Source organism: Portunus trituberculatus, chromosome 40 (assembly GCF_017591435.1).
Source record: "Portunus trituberculatus isolate SZX2019 chromosome 40, ASM1759143v1, whole genome shotgun sequence".
Taxonomy (NCBI): Eukaryota; Metazoa; Arthropoda; class Malacostraca; order Decapoda; family Portunidae; genus Portunus; species Portunus trituberculatus.
In genome coordinates, this window is record NC_059294.1 from 17,896,184 (window position 1) to 17,915,045 (window position 18,862).

General features: G+C 40.7%; 1 protein-coding gene across 1 annotated transcript in view; it reads right to left on the bottom strand.

Moving 5' to 3' along the window:
• Positions 1 to 18,862, bottom strand: part of LOC123515961 (gonadotropin-releasing hormone receptor-like) — a 485,178-nt gene that overhangs the window by 131,068 nt on the left and 335,248 nt on the right. Inside the window, exon 4 of the mRNA XM_045274910.1 lies at positions 312 to 460. Within this exon, the coding sequence (XP_045130845.1) occupies positions 312 to 460 (149 nt within the window). The remainder of the gene's footprint in view (positions 1 to 311; positions 461 to 18,862) is intronic.

An 18,862-nucleotide genomic window follows, 5' to 3' on the forward strand; every position in this document is an offset into this window, starting at 1 on the left:
TTGTTACATTCATTTTCGGGTATGATCGCTCCATGTTGTGTGTTGGCTCAGCACAGCAGTGTTCCAGTAACGTGGGGTCCTAGACTTACACATAAGTGAAACAGATGTGTACAAGAATTCCATTTGTGTGTGTTTAACTAATCATCAATGTAGTGTTCTAGGTTTCTCACTATTTAAGAAATCGGCCGTCTCCCCCCCACCCACCCTCTCTCTCTCTCTCTCTCTCTCTCTCTCTCTCTCTCTCTCTCTCTCTCTCTCTCTCTCTCTCTCTCTCTCTCTCTCTCTCTCTCTCATCCCCTACACCTACCCACCTGTCAATGGAGATGCACACGAGGATGAAAGAAGACAAATAGTGGCCGAAGATCCTGAAGAATGAGAAGAGGCGACAGAGGGCATCTCCCGCCAGCCACTGCACCATCGCTGCCCAACCAACCTCTACCGGCATCATCACCGTTGTCACCTGAGAACAGAGGAGAGAAATAGTTCATTACGAAATGTCAAAGTGATGGTTCAGAGAGGGATCTGCTGGCTCAATACAAGAATAATATTGGGTAGGAGGAAGGAAAGGTAAGAAAGGTGAGGTAGGTGGGTTGTTTAATGTATGAATGGATAGACGAGCGGATAAATGGATAGATGGATGGATGGATGAATGGATATGCAACGAGACTGATCTTATGTTCAACTTGAAGGAAACGTAAAGAAGACATCAGGTTCGCTCGTGGATTTCCTTAAATATAAAATATGTCTTGGTTATATATATATATATATATATATATATATATATATATATATATATATATATATATATATATATATATATATATATATATATATATATATATATCTTGTCTTACAGTTCTTTGTAACTTCAACACTGAAAACTTATGTATTTACTGAATCTACCGTTTAACACTATTTCATAATTTTCTAGAATTTTCATGGCATCTAAAACTAAATTTATCACATATGAGTTCGCTGTTCCATGTCCTGTTCTGATTAGTAGCCCAGTCTAGCCCAGTCAAGGAGAATAAACCTTATCCCTTTCAGTACCCAGCCGCGTTTTCATATTCATTCTGGTTACTATTTCGTGATTTTATACAGTTTCAGAAACTTATGTAGGGATTAGAATAGTGAAGATTCTTGCCATTAATATTCTGATCTTCATAGACTCTTCCTAATGCAAACAAAATCGTTTAATCATACCCAAAAAAATCATGGCAAAGATGCCTCTCAGTACTGAAGGGGTTAACAACAGCTTATCCAAGGAAACGCAAGGACACAATGACTGATTTGAAAACAATTTATAAGAACACGATATCAAGGAGGATCGAACGGATCGACGCTGATGGCAAAATCTGAGTCAAAGTCAAAGTTTATCATTAGTGTCATAAATTAGCGTAGAATTTACTCATGAATTTCAGCTCTGTGTCGTGCCACATCGGAGAGAGGAGATAATTAGGGCTTGGAAACTTTGTCCTGCAGCAATCAGATAGATTTATATGATCAGTGAGGAGGAGGAGGAGGAGGAGGAGGAGGAGGAGGAGGAGGAGGAGGAGGAGGAGGAGGAGGAGGAGGAGAATTAGAAGATAGAGGAGGAAGAAAAGAACAAAAAAAAAAAACAGAACATGAACAAAAACAAAATAAGAAATAAAAAAGCAAAAAATAAGCAAACAAAACCTGAAAAGATAGAGAGAATAAATACCGCAAATACTGTAACAAAGCCATATAATAAACAACACACACACACACACACACACACACACACCAAAACCGTGAGTCAAAATATTCTAAGATCAACGTGAAAGGAGGAAGCTGACAAGGTATATAAGAAGATCTTCGAAGAATTTCACGGTTAGTTGAGGAAATTACTTGGGACGAGGAGGAAGAGGAGAAAGAGGAGCAGGGGGAGCTGGTGAAGCGTAGGAAGTAAAAGGACTACCTGGAGAGGAGAAAGGACCTAATTAGGGATACTCGTGATGGAATAATGATCTAATTAGGGAGGTCGCCAGTTAAAGACAAGGAGCCAGTTACGGGAGTCACCAGACGGAAACAAAGGGGTAGTCAGGAAGGGAGGCAGGTGAGGCAGAAGGAAGGGAGGCTACAGGTTACCTTTATGGGATTGTGTCTGATTCGTTCTCTGTTAAACAAACTTTTCCTTCTGAAGCTGCACTGTTTATTTTTATTTTTTTTTCTCCTTATTTTCTGCCACTTTTAGAAAGATTAGCAAATATTTTTCTTTTCTTTTTTGCACTTTTATTTTTGTGAGACCTTGATCAATCTCTTACAAATTGGATTGAAAAAACCTCAGGAGCGGAGGAAGGTTCAGGTAAAAAATGATTAACCTAATTATTTTCACACTTTAAATCTCAGTTTATATGACCAGTTAAATACAGCTTTACTTGACTGGATATTTCTTTTTATCGTGAAGTTCGCCAAATCTGATAATCTGATCATTCTAGACTAGATTTATGTAACATTATATATCTTTATGTGTTACATATTCTTCTTGAATTAAGATTCAAAATCCACTTATTTTTATGTAATTTCATTTTCTTTTTCAATCTAGACTCTAGTCTAGGGTCTTCCATTCCTTGTCGTTGTTAACCGCTGTGTCTCGGTCTGAGGATGTGAGCAATTCGGTTACTGTTCAAAATATATTATAGCTTATTGATGATGTCTATCATTTGATGTGTGTATTACTTGTTTTCTGTTGATCAACACATTTATCACATGGGTAGACTATTGTTTTCCTCAAGATTTGACAAAAGACATTATGGTCTCAGACCGAGACTCAGCGGTCAGTTTAGAATAGACAGACTATATTTTCTATAGTAGTAGTAGTAGTAGTAGTAGTAGTAGTAGTTGTCGTACTACTACTACTAATAATAGTAGTTGTAATAGTAGTAGTAGTAGTAGTAGTAGTGTTAGTAGTAGTAGTAGTAGTGGTAGTAGTAATATAGTAGTAGTAGTGGTAGCAGTGCAGTAGTAGTGGTAGTAGTAGTAGTAGTAGTAGTAGTAGTAGTAGTAGTAGTTGGTTGTCATACAGTAGTGGTTGTCTTACCAGTGGTAGTAGTAGTGGTAGCAGTAGTAGTGGTAGTAGTGGTGGTGGTGGTCGTCACCAGTAGTGGTTGTCGCACCAGTAGTGGTTGTCGTACCAGTAGTGGTTGTCGTGCCATTACCAGCAGCAGTAGTAGTGGCAGCAGTGGCAGTGGTGCAGCAGCAGCAGCAGCAGTGGTGGTGGTGGCAGCAGCAGCAGTGGTGAGTCAGCAGTGGTGGTAGTAGAAACAGAATGGTAGAGTGGTAGTAGCAGTGGTGGTGGTGCAGGTGCAGGCAGCAGCAGTAGTGGTAGTGGTGGTGGTGGTGGTGGTAGTGGTGCAGTGGTGGTGGTGGCAGGTGGTGGTGGTGGTGGTGGTGGTGGTGCAGTGGTGGTGGTGGTGGTATTAGTAATAGTAATCATTATTATTATTATTATTATTATTATTATTATCATTGGTAGTAGTGGTAGTGGTAGTGGTGGTCGTGCTATTACTACTACTACTACTAGTAGCAGCAGTAGTAGTAGTAGTAGTGGTAGTAGTGGTGGTAGTGGTAGTAGTAGGAGTCGTATTAGTAGAAGTAATCGTAGTAGTAGTAGTAGTAGTAGTAGTAGTAGTAGTAGTAATAGTACATAACAGTAGTAGTAGTAGTAGTAGTACGTAATAGTAGTAGTAGTAGAAGCTATAACAATACACATATCCGAGAGTTACTTAAAATACAGTAAACAACTTAATTTCACTCAGTGCCCTCGTAAACCTATTATATTGAACCTTGTACGTACCTGAGTCCTATTAGCACGCATGCCCTGATTAGCTTTATCGATACAAGACGGCGCTTGGAAGCGGAATGGGAGCGCGACACAGGAGAGTATCATAATAGAAAGGCTGATTAGGTTGTCCTTATACAAAGACAATAATTCTTGATACCTTTACCATTATCAGGCTACAGTGGAAGAAGGACTGGAAAACTGCTTAGTAAAAATGATACTCGGAAAAAGAGATAGTGGGAGACAATGAGTGAAATACGAAATGCTGGAGGCAAACGAAGGGTACATGATTTAATGAAGGGTAGAAGATCGGAAAGGATGGCGTTTCGTAATCACCATAAATACAACACGTCGGTTAGGTAATTTAGTGCTCATTTGGGTTTTTTGAGTCCTCATCGAGAGTATATTCTGAAGGCTATTGTGTAAGTTGCCGGAGTTTCAGGACACATAATCTTGACTCTAATATTGTGAAAGATATATTGGAAGTTACTGGAGTTTATAGGCGTCTTATCTTAACTTATATTCTGAAAACTGTAGTGTGAGTAATTGAGGGTTTCTGGGAGCCTTTTCTATACATTAACAGGGAATAATAAAGCTCATAAGAGTTTTCAAGAGACGTTTCATGATTCTATTGATAGTTTTAAAAAGGATTCTGCATCACCAATAGGATAATACATTATAGTAACCCTGTTAATAATTTCCATCACATTTCAAAAATAGCGATTACGAAAGTGCAAGCGCTAAAGAATACGTGTGCCTAAGAAAATGAATAATGACACTTGAATAAGAACTGCTTGTTACCTCGTTCGCCACCTCTCCGCCTCGGCCCGCCCGTAACATGCATTACTACCACGTCACCTCTCCGTCTTCCACGTCACCGTCTCGTGAACCTTCCACGCCACCGTCTCGTGAACCTTCCACGTCACCGTTTCATGAAGCCCGGCTACTGTCCCGAAGTTGGATTCACGCGGCCCCTTTCGACTCAACCGAAAGTGTTGAGCCAGCTCTTGGTTTTCTGGATTGGCAGTTGAGATCCAAGCCTCAACCAGTGAACACAACGCCTCTTGGTTCTGCCGTGGGATCAACCATCACCCAGCATTTCACCACTGCGACACCGCATAAGTATCACTTCCCTCGTCCGTGTTTTCCACATTGCCTCTATATAGGATTAGGATTATTGTTAGGTATTAAGTTGGGTTCTTTATTGTTGTATTTATTACTGTGTTATATGTATATGTGTATGTCATTTTCCTGTGTTTCATGTTATATATCTGTGTTTCATGTTTCTTGTTATATATGTGTCAATTTCATTATGGGTTATTAAAGTAGCTTTTTAAAGTGACCCCCTTTTGCATTTCCTCACCAGTTGAACCTGCAGTGTTTTTTTTATTGTTATTGTTCACCGGCTCTCCGATGCCAATCTTACCAGTTTAACCGGTGAACGTAACAATTGGCGACCGTGACAGGACCATTATAACCCATGTTCAGTGTTCCATTTTTCCAGTGACTTTTTTTTCTGTGATTGCTTGTGTTTCTGTGGTGTTGTGACTCTGATGTGTTTTTTTCTGTGACTTACTCTGCGTGTGGTTTAAATTTACCTTTGTGCGATCAAGTGGCTCCTTTTGGGTTAAACGTGCTTCGTGACTTTCATTGGTATCGCATAGCAGTGGTAGAGCAGGAAACCAGGTAGAAAGGCGTGTTCACCGATAGCACTTATCTCTATTTTTGCACATAGGCAGGTGTGTAATAAGTGTTATCCAAGTGTTGGGATCATCATATGTTCATGCGAACCCTCAATGCCCTCACTTCGCGGATCATTTTTCTCGCTAGTTAGAATCGGCCATTTTAACTAGTCTCTCAGACTAATCCGCCTCCTTATCAATAACAAGTCTCAGTACAATTCGCTCCTCACTCTCAAGTCTCGTAACTAGAGTAATCCGGATCCCTCTTAATGCCGTAACTCTCTAGTTTACCCCTCATTAGTGATTGTACTCATAAGTGTTTACTTAAGTATAATCTAGGTAATTTCCAAGGTTGCCTTTATTATCACTCTGCCAAGTTCCTCACTTAAGTAATTCGCTTATCATTTTTTTTTGTTGTGGTTTAACATCTATTTAATATGGCTTCCGCTCAGTTTAACGTTGAAGATTTTGTGCCGACCCTTCTCTGGAACAACTTAAATATGCTAATATAAAGAAGGACCAATGGAAGACCATCGCTAAACATTTTGATGTTCCCATCACGTCTCAGATGACTAAAGAGGTCATTAAGAATGTAGTTGTTGAACATCTAGTGCAAGAAGGTCAGTTGCTAGGAAATGCCATAGAAGAGTTAACTCCCATGTCAGCCTCTACGAGGACTATAATACACAGTCCCCAGGAAGAACAGGATAAGAGTAGGATAAGTCAATGGGAAATTGAGAAGCTTAAACTAGAATACCGGATGCATGAAAACAAATGCAACTACAGGAAAAAAAAATGCAATTACAGGCAGAAAAGAAGCAAAACAGGAAATGCAACTACAGGCAGAAAAGAAGATAAAGATAGAGAGAATTTCAGTTACAACTTAGAAGGCAGGAGAAAGAGTTAGAAATTCAGGAGTTAGCCCTACGAAATGACGCTAAGTTTAGAGGGAAGAAATAGATATAAAGAAACAGTTAGCAAGCTTTAATCCTGCTACAGCTGCTCCGCTAGTTCCCCCTTTTGATGAATCTGATGTTGACGGGTCATTTCGCGCTTTTGAGAGCATTGCTAATAGGAATAAATGGCCCAAGGATCAGTGGGTGTCTCTCCTTGTCCCTAAGCTAGTAGGAAAAGCTTATAGGGTATACAACGGCCTTAGTGATGAGGTAGAATATGAAGAGATCAAAGGTAACATTCTAGACGCCTACTCTATCACTTCTGATGGATACAGACAGCAGTTTCGAAAGTATGTGAAACCAGAGTCTCACACCTATGTTGAATTCGCTAGTGAGAAACTAAGACAATTTAAGAAATGGTTAGCCGCCCTTAACATTACCACCTTTTCGGAGTTGCTCAATCTAATGGTCCTGGAAGAATGGAAGAACAAGTTACCATTTAATATTCTGAGGCATGTGGAAGAACGGGGAGAGAGTGATCTTATGTCTGCCGCTAAAGTGGCTGATGCGTTTGCTTTGTTGATGGGATCCCTGGGTAGTAGAGGTCGTGGTTCACTGTCTAATGTTAGGTCCTCCTTTGGGGAAGGTTTTGGGGCGCGGGTGGTAAGCCAACCGGATTCTCGCCAAATGCATATAATTCCCCCTGGTGTACATACTGTAAGAAGCCAGGTCACACGATCCAGAAATGTAGACACCCAAATTGCAAGGGTTCTCAACGTCAATTTTCTTTTGTGGCCCCTAGACCTAACACATTTGAGAACAAGAAACCAGTGGCCCTAGCTAACCCTGTCAACTCTCCTCTAGAACTTTATGACTCGTACATGTATCAAGGTAAAGTGTCCTGACTGATGGTAAAGACAAGGCAATAAATATCAAGGTTCTGCGTGATACAGGTGCTGCCCAATCCATCTTAAGGGAAGATGTCATCCCTAACATCAAACAGGCTTTCACTGGGGAGAAGGTGATCCTTACAGGTCTCGAATCACAGCTCTCCTATCCTTTGGCTAATATTAGCTTACAGTGCCCGTTCATTTCAGGAGAGGTTGAGGTAGCCATTAAACCTGGTGAACTGCCAGTACCGGGGTACATCTTGTACTGGGTAATGATCTTGCGGGTAACTTGGCTGTTCCAAACTTAATTGTTCTTGATTCTCCCTTAACAGAAAGTCCCACTAAGACCCTGGACGAAACATCCCTCACTTCTTCCCAGTGTGTGCAGTCACCAGGTCTCAGTCCAAGTCCCCTGCCCTTTCATCACCTCCTCCACCAATGATTGCCTCTACTGACAACTTGTATAATAACATCATTTCAAAGGAGAATTTGATTAATGCTCAGGAACAGGATCTCACTTTGGCTAAGATCAGACATGTGGCCAGTGAGACAAAGGATATGTCTAAATTGCCTTGTTTTTATTATCAGGAAGGAGTCCTGATGCGTGCCTACAGACCTCCTGAACTGAAACAACTAGACACCTGGTCAGAAACACATCAAGTTGTCATCCCTTGTCTGTAAGACCAGCCATTATAGAACTAGCTCATGATGGATTGTCAGGTCATCTAGGCATCCAAAAAACCTACAAGAAGGCTCTTCAACATTTTTTTGGCCAGGAATGAAAAAGGATGTGTCACACTATGTAAAAACATGTCACATATGTCAAATTGTGGGTAAGCCTAACGAACGCCTTGTGCCAGCTCCTCTGACGCCTATTCCAGTTCAGACGGAGCCCTTCGAAAAGATCATACTAGACTGCGTAGGGCCCTTACCCAAAACCAAACGAGGGAATCAGTATTTGTTAACCCTCATGGATCCCACTACCAGGTACCCTGAAGCATTCCCTCTTAAGAACATCACATCAAAGACCATTGTAAAACATCTAATACATTTTTTCACCTCGGTAGGAATTCCAAAACAAATTCAGTCTGACAAGGGTAGCAATTTCACTAGCCATTTTTTCCAACAGATAGTGAATGAGCTAAACATCGACCATGTTACCTCCTCGGCTTACCACCCCAATCCCAAGGCTGTCTGGAGCGGTTTCACCAAACATTAAAATCCATGATGAAGAAGTATTGCTTGGAGCATCAAGGAGACTGGGATGAAAGTATTTCTTTCCTTCTCTTCGCTTTAAGAGAATCTCCTCAAGATTCTTTAGGTTACTCCCTTTTGAATTACTCTATGGTAGACAGATCAGGGGGCCTCTCAAAATATTAAAGGATCAATGGTTTACTCAAAATACTCCTTCAAGCCCCAGTGTGTCTGACTACATCAGTAACCTTAAGAATAAAATCAGTGAAGTCAGATCTTTTGCTAAATCAAACTTCCTCAAATCTCAAACTAAAATGCAACAGAATTCTCTTCCCAAATCTGTCATGAGAAGTTTCAAACCAGGAGACAAGGTTTTACTTTTTCTCCCCACTCCAGGCAATGCTCTTCACAGTAAGTTCATGGGACCTTATGTTGTGGCTCAAAAACTAAGTCCATTAAATTATGTGGTCCACACTCCTGACCGTCGTAAGGATTCCCAACTAGTTCATATTAATCTAATGAAACCTTACCACTCCAGAGAACCAGAGGACGACTTGTCTCGCGCTGTACCTGTATGTCTGGTAGGAAGGAGTCTGGTCCTGTGCCCCCCGAGGAAGAGTCCGACATCGAATTCCTCTTCTCGTCACCTAAAGGACGCCCCTCAAACAGCCAAATCATGTCCAACCTGGATGAGGTGTTTCTTTCCTTAACACCTTCACAACAGTCTGATCTTAAAAAGTTATTGCTAGACTTTTCTGAAATCACAGGTGACCTTCCAGGAGTTTGTAATACTATCCAACATGACATAACATTAACATCTAACGACATCAAGCCTATAAGACAACCAGCCTATCGCATTTCACCCATTAAAAGAGACTTGATGAAAAAAGAGGTAGACTATCTGCTCTGTCATCACCTTGCAGAACCTAGTATATCTCCTTGGGCTTCTGCCTGTTAACATCTAAGACAGATGGTAGTAGTCGATTTTGCACCGACTACCGGAAATTAAATAAAGTGACGGTGCCAGACTCCTACCCATTGCCCTTGATAGAGGACCTTATAGATAGTATAGGAGTAGCCAAATTTGTAACCACTATAGACTTGCTTAAAGGTTACTACCAGATTCCCCTCTCGGACGAGGCCCAAATAATATCCGCCTTCATCACTCCCTTCGGACTATACCAATACCAGTGATGCCCTTTGCGTGTCTAATGCTCCCGCCACCTTCCAGAGGGCTATAAATTACATAACTCAGGACTTGGAGGGCAACATCTACTTCACCGACCTGTTCCTGGGCGGCACCTTCCTCACCTACGGCACGGAGGTCATCAACTTCCCTGACATGGACCCCGAGAAGCGCATCGATCCCATGACACGCATCTTCCCCAGAGTCACCAAGTGCACCTTCAGGAAGTTCGGCCCTTCGGGAACCATCGAGACCCACGACACCATGTGTGTGCTGGCGGTTAACATCATCAACGAGAAGATCTACATTTTCATCTGGTTCTGGCTGGTCTCTCTCACCACCATCACCGCTGTCTGGCTCGTGTATCGCCTCCTCGTCATCGTCTCCTCCGATGTGCGCTTCAAGCTTCTGCAGGTTCTTCCTTTGCGAGGTGCTGTGTCTGGTGGTGGGGGTGGACAACATCATCGCCGACGCCTTATCAAGATCTCCCGTCTCACCTCCTTCATGAGCCCATTACGGAGGTCTTAGGGGGGAGGAAATGTTACGGCCCGCCCGTAACATGCATTACTACCATCACCTCCTCCGCTTGTTACCTCGTTCGCCACCTCTCCGCCTCCCTTCCACGTCACCGTCTCGTGAACCTTCCACGCCACCGTCTCGTGAACCTTCCACGTCACCGTTTCATGAAGCCCGGCTACTGTCCCGAAGTTGGATTCACGCGGCCCTTTCGACTCAACCGAAAGTGTTGAGCCAGCTCTTGGTTTTCTGGATTGGCAGTTGAGATCCAAGCCTCAACCAGTGAACACAACGCCTCTTGGTTCTGCCGTGGGATCAACCATCACCCAGCATTTCACCACTGCGACACCGCATAAGTATCACTTCCCTCGTCCGTGTTTTCCACATTGCCTCTATATAGGATTAGGATTATTGTTAGGTATTAAGTTGGGTTCTTTATTGTTGTATTTATTACTGTGTTATATGTATATGTGTATGTCATTTTCCTGTGTTTCATGTTATATATCTGTGTCTCATGTTTCTTGTTATATATGTGTCAATTTCATTATGGGTTATTAAAATAGCTTTTTAAAGTGACCCCTTTTTGCATTTCCTCACCAGTTGAACCTGCAGTGTTTTTTTTTATTGTTATTGTTCACCGGCTCTCCGATGCCAATCTTACCAGTTTAACCGGTGAACGTAACAATAGTAAGTTTTCACAATCAATATCATCTTCCTATATCTTACTCTTCACCTTTCCTTTCAGGTGGTACGTCGCCTCCCACAAGGGAAAGAAAGGCCTTCTAACACAGACAACAATTGAGTTTCAGGAAGCTGTTTTCTCTGGTACCACTTCCTTTCTTCTACATACAGTACAGGGACAGTCCTTGTTTCCTTCACAATCTCTCCCTTCTCCATAAAAGATCGAATAGACTGCGACGGTTGTGATATTTTTGTGTTCCTGTTACATACATGTCAGTCGTTCCTCCCTCCCTTTGTCCCTTTTCCTTCTTTCTTTCACAACAACACATATCCGTAGTATGGAAACCCAAAACAATAAGACAAAGATAAAGAGTGGAGAGTCTATTTTCGATATCTTGGTCTTAAAATATAGAAATGGTGGCAAAGCGAGTGCAGGTGAAGAAAGGAAGGTAAAGATATTCACAGGTTGATTGGCGTTTCTCTGTAGTTTTATTGTTTGAAAAAGGGTGTAATGAACTAGAGAGAGAGAGAGAGGAGAGAGAGAAAGAGAGGAGAGAGAGAAAGAGAGGAGAGAGAGAAAGAGAGAGAGAGAGAGAGAGAGAGAGGAGAGAGAGGAGAGAGAGAGAGAGAGAGGGGGGGAGGTTGTGGATCTCTAAATTTATCTAGTTGTTTTACTTCCCTTGAGTAATTAATATAAAACACGATTAACTCTTTATTCTCTACTTCAATAAAGACATGAGTTCCTTAGGTGTAAAGCAACACACTTCCTAAACAGCTAAACGTAATACTTTGAGAACAAAAAAATACACGTACAGTATTAGAAAAAAAAAACGTGATAAACAATTTAAAAACGATAAACATTTCACGAAAGACGAACGGAAGAAAAGTTTATGTTAACCCAAGAAGCAAAAAGAGATAAGCAGAGCCAAAGTTTAAAAATACTATAAGGAAAAGTTTACCTGGCATGGAATGTCCACATATTGCAGGAAAACCTCGAGTGGCGCAGGCAATGAATGAGAAAAATCAATACTGGAAAAGCATCAAACTATCTTCTATCTTTCATGTCTTATTTATTTATTTATTTTTCTAAGAGACACTTCCTCATATGGCGTTTTTTCAACATAGTTCTTTCTTGGAATCTTGATAACTTTTTCTTCACACTTTAAAAAATGAAAAAAAAGGTATAGATGACGAAAAATCAGTGCCACCATATTCAACTATATACTTGAAACACGTATATCTTTGAAACTGGGAATATGAATAAAGAAATATAGAAAAAAAGAATTAAGATTTCATAGAAAAAAATACATCCTTCCCTCTATTAAGAAATTAGGCATACAAGAAAATGAAAAAAAAATAGAGAAATAGAGACGAAAAAATTCAACCAGGAAGAAAGTCTGAAAGAATAAGAAAAATAATTAAAAGGATGAAAATAAATGAACAATAAAACAAAAAAAAAACGGAAAAGGGAAAGCTCTAACACAACAGAAGGACATCTATACCACAGAAAATCACGAAAAATCTGAAAAAAATGAAAAGGAAACAAGAATGAAAAAAATAGGAAAGGATAAACGGAACTACATAGTACATACGAAAGAGACTGGCATGGAAAAACGAAATAAAAGTAAAACAATAGAGAAAAGAAGAAAAAGCAGAGAGAGAGAGAGAGAGAGAGAGAGAGAGAGAGAGAGAGAGAGAGAGAGAGAGAGAGAGAGGAGAGAAAGAGAGAGAGCGGGGAAATAGATGAAAACGGATAAAAACAACAAAGGACACATATGCGACAGAACACGGAAACAAAAAAGTATAAAAATAAAATAATAGAGAAAGAAAAAAGGAAAAACCACATAGCTTAAACGAGAGAGAGAGAGAGAGAGAGAGAGAGAGAGAGAGAGAGAGAGAGAGAGAGAGAGAGAGAGAGAATGGAGGAAGTCATAAAGAAATAGATAGAGAATATTGAAAGAAAAATTGTAGGGAAGTATAAGAGGAATGAAAGAGAACCACATAAAGCGTCTTCTTAATAAGTTTGTTTACCATCCGATTTATTGCGGGTGCGGCGGCGGCGGCAGCGGTGGTGGAAAGGGAAGGAGAAAGGCAACTCATTGACAGCCAGGGAATGGAGGGAAAAGTCTCACTCACACACACACACACACACACACACACACACACACACACACACGTCTTTTTTTTCTATCTAGCCGTAAATTTATTGTCTTTTGTGGGAACATGTGACGCGGTGTTTTTTTTCTGCAGTGTTGTCCTGCTTTTTTTTACACCGTGATGTGGGTGATGGGAAGGACGGAGCGCTAAAGGTAGAGGAGGATGATTACAATGATAATGAGTAGTACAAGGGAAAAGAAAAGAAAGAGCTACTTTGACGACTGTGAGAAAAACGAAGATGGCGAAGAGAAAGAAAAGGAAGAGAGCATTGAGATAATTGTGTGAATACTGAAGATGACAATAACGCGGAAGTACAGATGGAAGGAAGAGAACGTGAAAGGGTGACAATAATAATAATACCAAAAGAATAACAATTAAGAGAAGGAAAAGAAATTGTAAAAGGAACTGATGCATGTGGTAAAAAAAAATATAACGAAAACAATAGAAAATTAAGTAAAGAAAAGGGTGATTAAAAATAAGCCAGTTAACCTGAATAATAAGTGGAACATATAATTCAGTAAAAAAAAAAAAATAAAAAAAAAATAAAAAAGATAATACACCATGGAATCATTAAATTTGATAAGTAATTAATATTATGCAATTAGTGTTATATTTCGTTTATGTATCTCATCCACATTCCCTCCTTGACGTCTTTCATTATCAAACATGGAGAAACACGTTAAACAATTGGAAAGTTTACAGACACATGAGAGGCAAATCACGCAAATAAATTAGGAAGAAAAACTTGTATTAAGCACATAAAACAATGAAAAGAAGGAAAATGCCTAATTGAATAATAAAAAAAATGTAGTTATCATTAGTAACCGAATATATACAAAGGCTTTAGGAATAAATAATGATAAATAAGAGATAAAACAGTAACAACAATAAGAACAATACATGAAATCGAATAAGTAAATAGACACATTGTTTATCGTTAATAATTCAAACTCCAACAAACATCACACGGCGAGATATGAACAGAGATGGAAGCACAGCACACATATGAAGTGATAAGCAGGTGTGCAGTCAAATACAGGTGAAACAGTCTTTATCATCAGGTGTTGACAAATTTACAAACACTTCAGCAAAATGATAACGGAAGACGAGTTCTGAACAGTAACAGCAACACAGCAAGGAAAGAGACAGTGAGATATAGAAGCATATTAAAAAAAAATAAAATAAATAGTTCATCATAAGAGAAAAAAAAATTGCTCTCATCGATAAATATTTTTTTGGATGGATGTGTAGATGAACCCCCCCCCCACTCACTCTCTCTCTCTCTCTCTCTCTCTCTCTCTCTCTCTCTCTCTCTCTCTCTCTCTCTCTCCAAAAATACCAGTGATTTATGGGCGAAAGTGTCCCTGGCGCTCATCGACACACGAATGCATTGATCACACCGAAAAATAGATGAAAAATAAGTGGGCGAACGATTTTCATGTTTTCACATTTATCATCCAAAGAGTGAAAGTTATGAGTAGCTTTTACATATTCTGTTTTTGTTTTACCTTTACATTACTTCCTTAAACTTTCACCTTTATAATTTTGTTAGTTTTTTCCCCTTTCATTGAATTTCTATGCTTTAGATGATTCTCTTTTTCTGTCTTTGTATATCAACTTTATTTATTTTTTCGTGACATTTATTCATTCAACAGAATAGTACAATTCAAACACATCGCCATTCTGAATGATGAACCTTTTTTTTTCCTATATACAAAATTTGTGTATTTTCAAAGGCCTAGCTGATAAAGAATATTTTTATGGGACCTTTCAATGCCTCTTTGATGTCTGCCATGGCCAATAGAACTCATACACACACACACACACACACACACGCACACACACACACACACACACACACACACACACACACACACACACACACACACACACACACACACACACACCGCGTAGTGTACTGGTTAGCACGCTCGACTCACAATCGAGAGGCCCGGGTTCGAGTCCCGGCGCGGTGAGGCAAATGGGCAAGCTTCTTAATGTGTGGCCCCTGTTCACCTAGCAGTAAATAGGTACGGGATGTAACTCTAGGGGTTGTGGCCTCGCTTTCCCGGTGTGTGGAGTGTGGTGTGGTCTCAGTCCTATCCGAAGATCGGTCTATGAGCTCTGAGTTCGCTCCGTAATGGGAAGACTGGCTGGGTGACCAGCAGGCGACCGAGGTGAATTACACACACACACATACACACACACACACATACACATACGTACAATTACTTTAACACAAATTGGTGACGTTCTCATTCACTCATTCGTTCCATTTCCTTTGCTATATTACTTCCATCGTCCTCTTTTGCTTTGACGCATTTCTATTTCCTTATAAAACCTAAACAACCAAATACATGTTTTGATTTTGTTCAAATATATAGCTCTCTCTCTCTCTCTCTCTCTCTCTCTCTCTCAATCAATCAATCACACTTCATGGTCACATACATCCACACATTCAACAGACACTCATTTCCATTCCAAACACAGACTCACACTCCATCAACATTTTCACTTCCATTCAGTTACTCACTTATCCAATCGGTCAATTATTCCGTCCGTCAGTCAGTCAGCCAGCTTGCCTTTGCTCTGCTCGTGTGCTCGCCTATTTGTCCGTCTGTCAGTCTTAATGTGTCTCCGTGTCGGTGTCTATTTGTTCGTGTGTCCATGCATTCATTGTCTCCTGTTCGGTATCCTTTCTCATTTCTCTCTCTCTGGTCAGTGGGCAAGGGAAATAGTCGTCCACTATTTTCTGAGTTCGTCGTTACTCAGCCAACAGGTTGAAGGTATACATTGGAGTGGCTAGGCGTCAAGTTAGGATGAAATTCACAGGGATCTTGCGGGGGATACAGCGCCACATCTCTACTATTTCTAAAGTCTTTCCTCATCTAGTTGAGTTTTTTTATTTATTTATTTTTTGTTTTACTGTTCTAGTGACATATCAACAGTCTTTCTACATCATCATAAGGAAAAATAGTCTTGAAATCCCGTCTAATCACATGTTACCTTTGAAAATAGTTGTGGTGAGAGAGCAAAGCTTTACTGAATACGGGCCTTGGACAGACACATATGACTAAATGTATGAGGGTGGTGCATGCGAGGCGCTGCGGTGAGGGATAAAGAGTGGATCTCCTATGCATGAGCGGTGATGCTGAATACTGAACGAAACGTGTGCTAATGGAGCCAAATGAACCTCCGAGCTGCATGTTTCCTTCTGGATGCATAAATCTCCTGGAGTTTCCGATGGAATTGAAGGCTTGATGGCGTAAAAGATTGTAGCCGTGAGGTGAAGATTTGTGAATGAATAAAGAAATGTGCTAAGATAAAGCGTTGAAAGCGGACGGGCGTTGTTTTCTCTCTCTCTCTCTCTCTCTCTCTCTCTCTCTCTCTCTCTCTTTCTTTCACAGAGGAAGAATTTTTACGTGAACTTCGTTACATAAGAGTGAATCCGCAATTGTTTCGTTAGCCGTTTTCACCATCTCTATTTCACCACGCTTAGCACATTTCCACAAGCGGGGTTTTGTGTTGCCTGCTCCACCTGTGCCGGCGTGCAGGTGTTATATCTGTTTCTTCTCCAACAAAGGCTCGCAATCCGGCTGGTCCGATGCCTCTGCGTAGGCAGGTCAGTGGTGAGGCTCAGGCGCCAGTATCAGCGTGACGCTCACTGCTATCTCCTCATCAGCTGTTGCTGTTGCTACTGTTTCAAGTGTCATGATGAAAGCCAGCCACTCTTCAGGTGCTTTAGAAGAGTTTGGTTCATTAATCCTCTACCTTTTTAATTCATTGACTTTCCATTCATGACCATAAATTTTATTCACGTCATCTAAACCTTGATTTTCATCTTTTCATATTTTGTTCTTCAGAAAAGAAAATCTCCTATGTTTTTTTTCTTTTTTATACCATGTGGGCTTTTCACGGGAATTTATGGGTTAAAGGGGATACTTATTAGGGTACCTCCTATCTCAAAGCCCACCCACTAGGAAACCGTTGCCCCGAGTGAGGATGCCCAACCTACACTCGGACCGTGGACAGGATTCGAACCCGTGTGCTTGTAGACCCTCGGACCCCAAAGCACGCATGGTTCCACTGTACCACGGCGGCCACTGTTTGTCAAATTACGAACATAAGCCTTACAAAAATCCTTTAAAAAGAAAAGGAATTTTGCAAGAGTTGTTTCGTGGTTTAAGTCTGCGGCGGTCAGAAAGGATAGGGAGGAGTGAAGCCGCGTGGAAGGAAAGAAGGTAAAATTGCATTTTTATATTATGAAAACCTAGAGAATAAAAGCATGTCTTGCAAGAGGGACATGAGCTTGTCCGCGTCACACGACCTGCTTCTTTCCACGTACAAAGCTGAATAGTATTTCCCAACACGAGGATTTCTTATGCCATTAAATTTTGTTGAAGGTCACTGCGTCATCTACACATGAGAGAAGGAGCACCTCCATTCACTCAACAATACGAAGTTGGGATAGGAGACAGGAGAGTCAAAAGAAAAATGTGAAATACCTAAAAATCATACCGAGCAAAATCTTTGATCGTGGCTGCTACTTGTTGGTTATTACTTCATGCTTTTCGTCCTCATGGAAAGGATATTTTCAGTAACGGAAAGGCATGTCAAGGCCGGGGAAAGGCCATGCCAGCAGGAGCATGAAGAGGCAAGGAAGGGCAAGATGAGACAGCAAAAAACAAGACAAGGAAGAACACAAAAAGAAAAGGATGTATGTAGTAATCCAAAACAGCTGAGAGAAGATCAAGAGAAATGTGGATTAATAGGTAAACAGACAGACACACAGAATAAAGGGGCAGGATATATATAGAAAGAAGTTAAAGAATAAACGTTGCAGTGAGTGATATAGTAAAGAGAAAGTACGAACAATATAATACGATTAAAACGACTGGTTAGGCAGGCAGACAGATGGATAACAGACACAGTAGTCGTAAATGACTAGATCGACGACACTAATGTGCTTCTACAATCTCTCTCTCTCTCTCTCTCTCTCTCTCTCTCTCTCTCTCTCTCTCTCTCTCTCTCTCTCTCTCTCTCTCTCTCACTCTGACAATAAAAGCTTTTTCCCGCGATTTATTCAGTCACTGTATGCATATCCTTCTGAAAGTCTTCTTCATGTTAATGTTTCTTTTCCTTCGTCTGTTAAGCCCTTCCAGGAACCTTCATACCTCACCACCACACGCACTCTGCTCCTCCATAGTCTCTTCATCTTTGTGCTCCTTCCATTTCCGTTGCTTGCTGGCCCCCCCATCCATTTAATCCTATTTCCTGAACTCTTTCCCTCTCCCCATCTCTCTCTAATGATGAAAATGTCAAATTCGACGAACTAAGTGGCTTGAGGAGAAGAATATGCGTTCCTTGCCTCGACACATTTAGTGAAGTGAAGAGCGAAGGATTTAGGTCACTTTTTAAAGACGATCGAGGAGGTGACTTGCATATGGAGAGCGGCAGAGGGAGGTGAAGAGAAATGAATATGGTACTAGTTCGGTTCATTTCAGTTGAGTTTAATTCAGTTACGTTCTCACTTCCTGCAAACTGGCGAGGCGAGGTTTGTGTGGAGATCGGTAGAGGGTGTAGATATGCGAAAGTCTACAGTGGAAATTTAGTTCAGTTCAGTGGTGTCTGTTAGAAGTGTTATCTTTATATAGATTTTTTTTTTTCCTCGTCTTCTGTTTTTTCTCCTCTTTCTTTTTCTTTTACCATCCAAAATTCGTACGCTGTTTCTATTTTTCCTGTGTAATGATCTCTTCTCCATCTCCACAGCCCTGTGCTTCTTTTTCTTTCCTTATAAATCACTCGTGAAGGTGTTTAAGGGGTGTGAAGAACGACACTTCATATAACAGAAAGTGAAC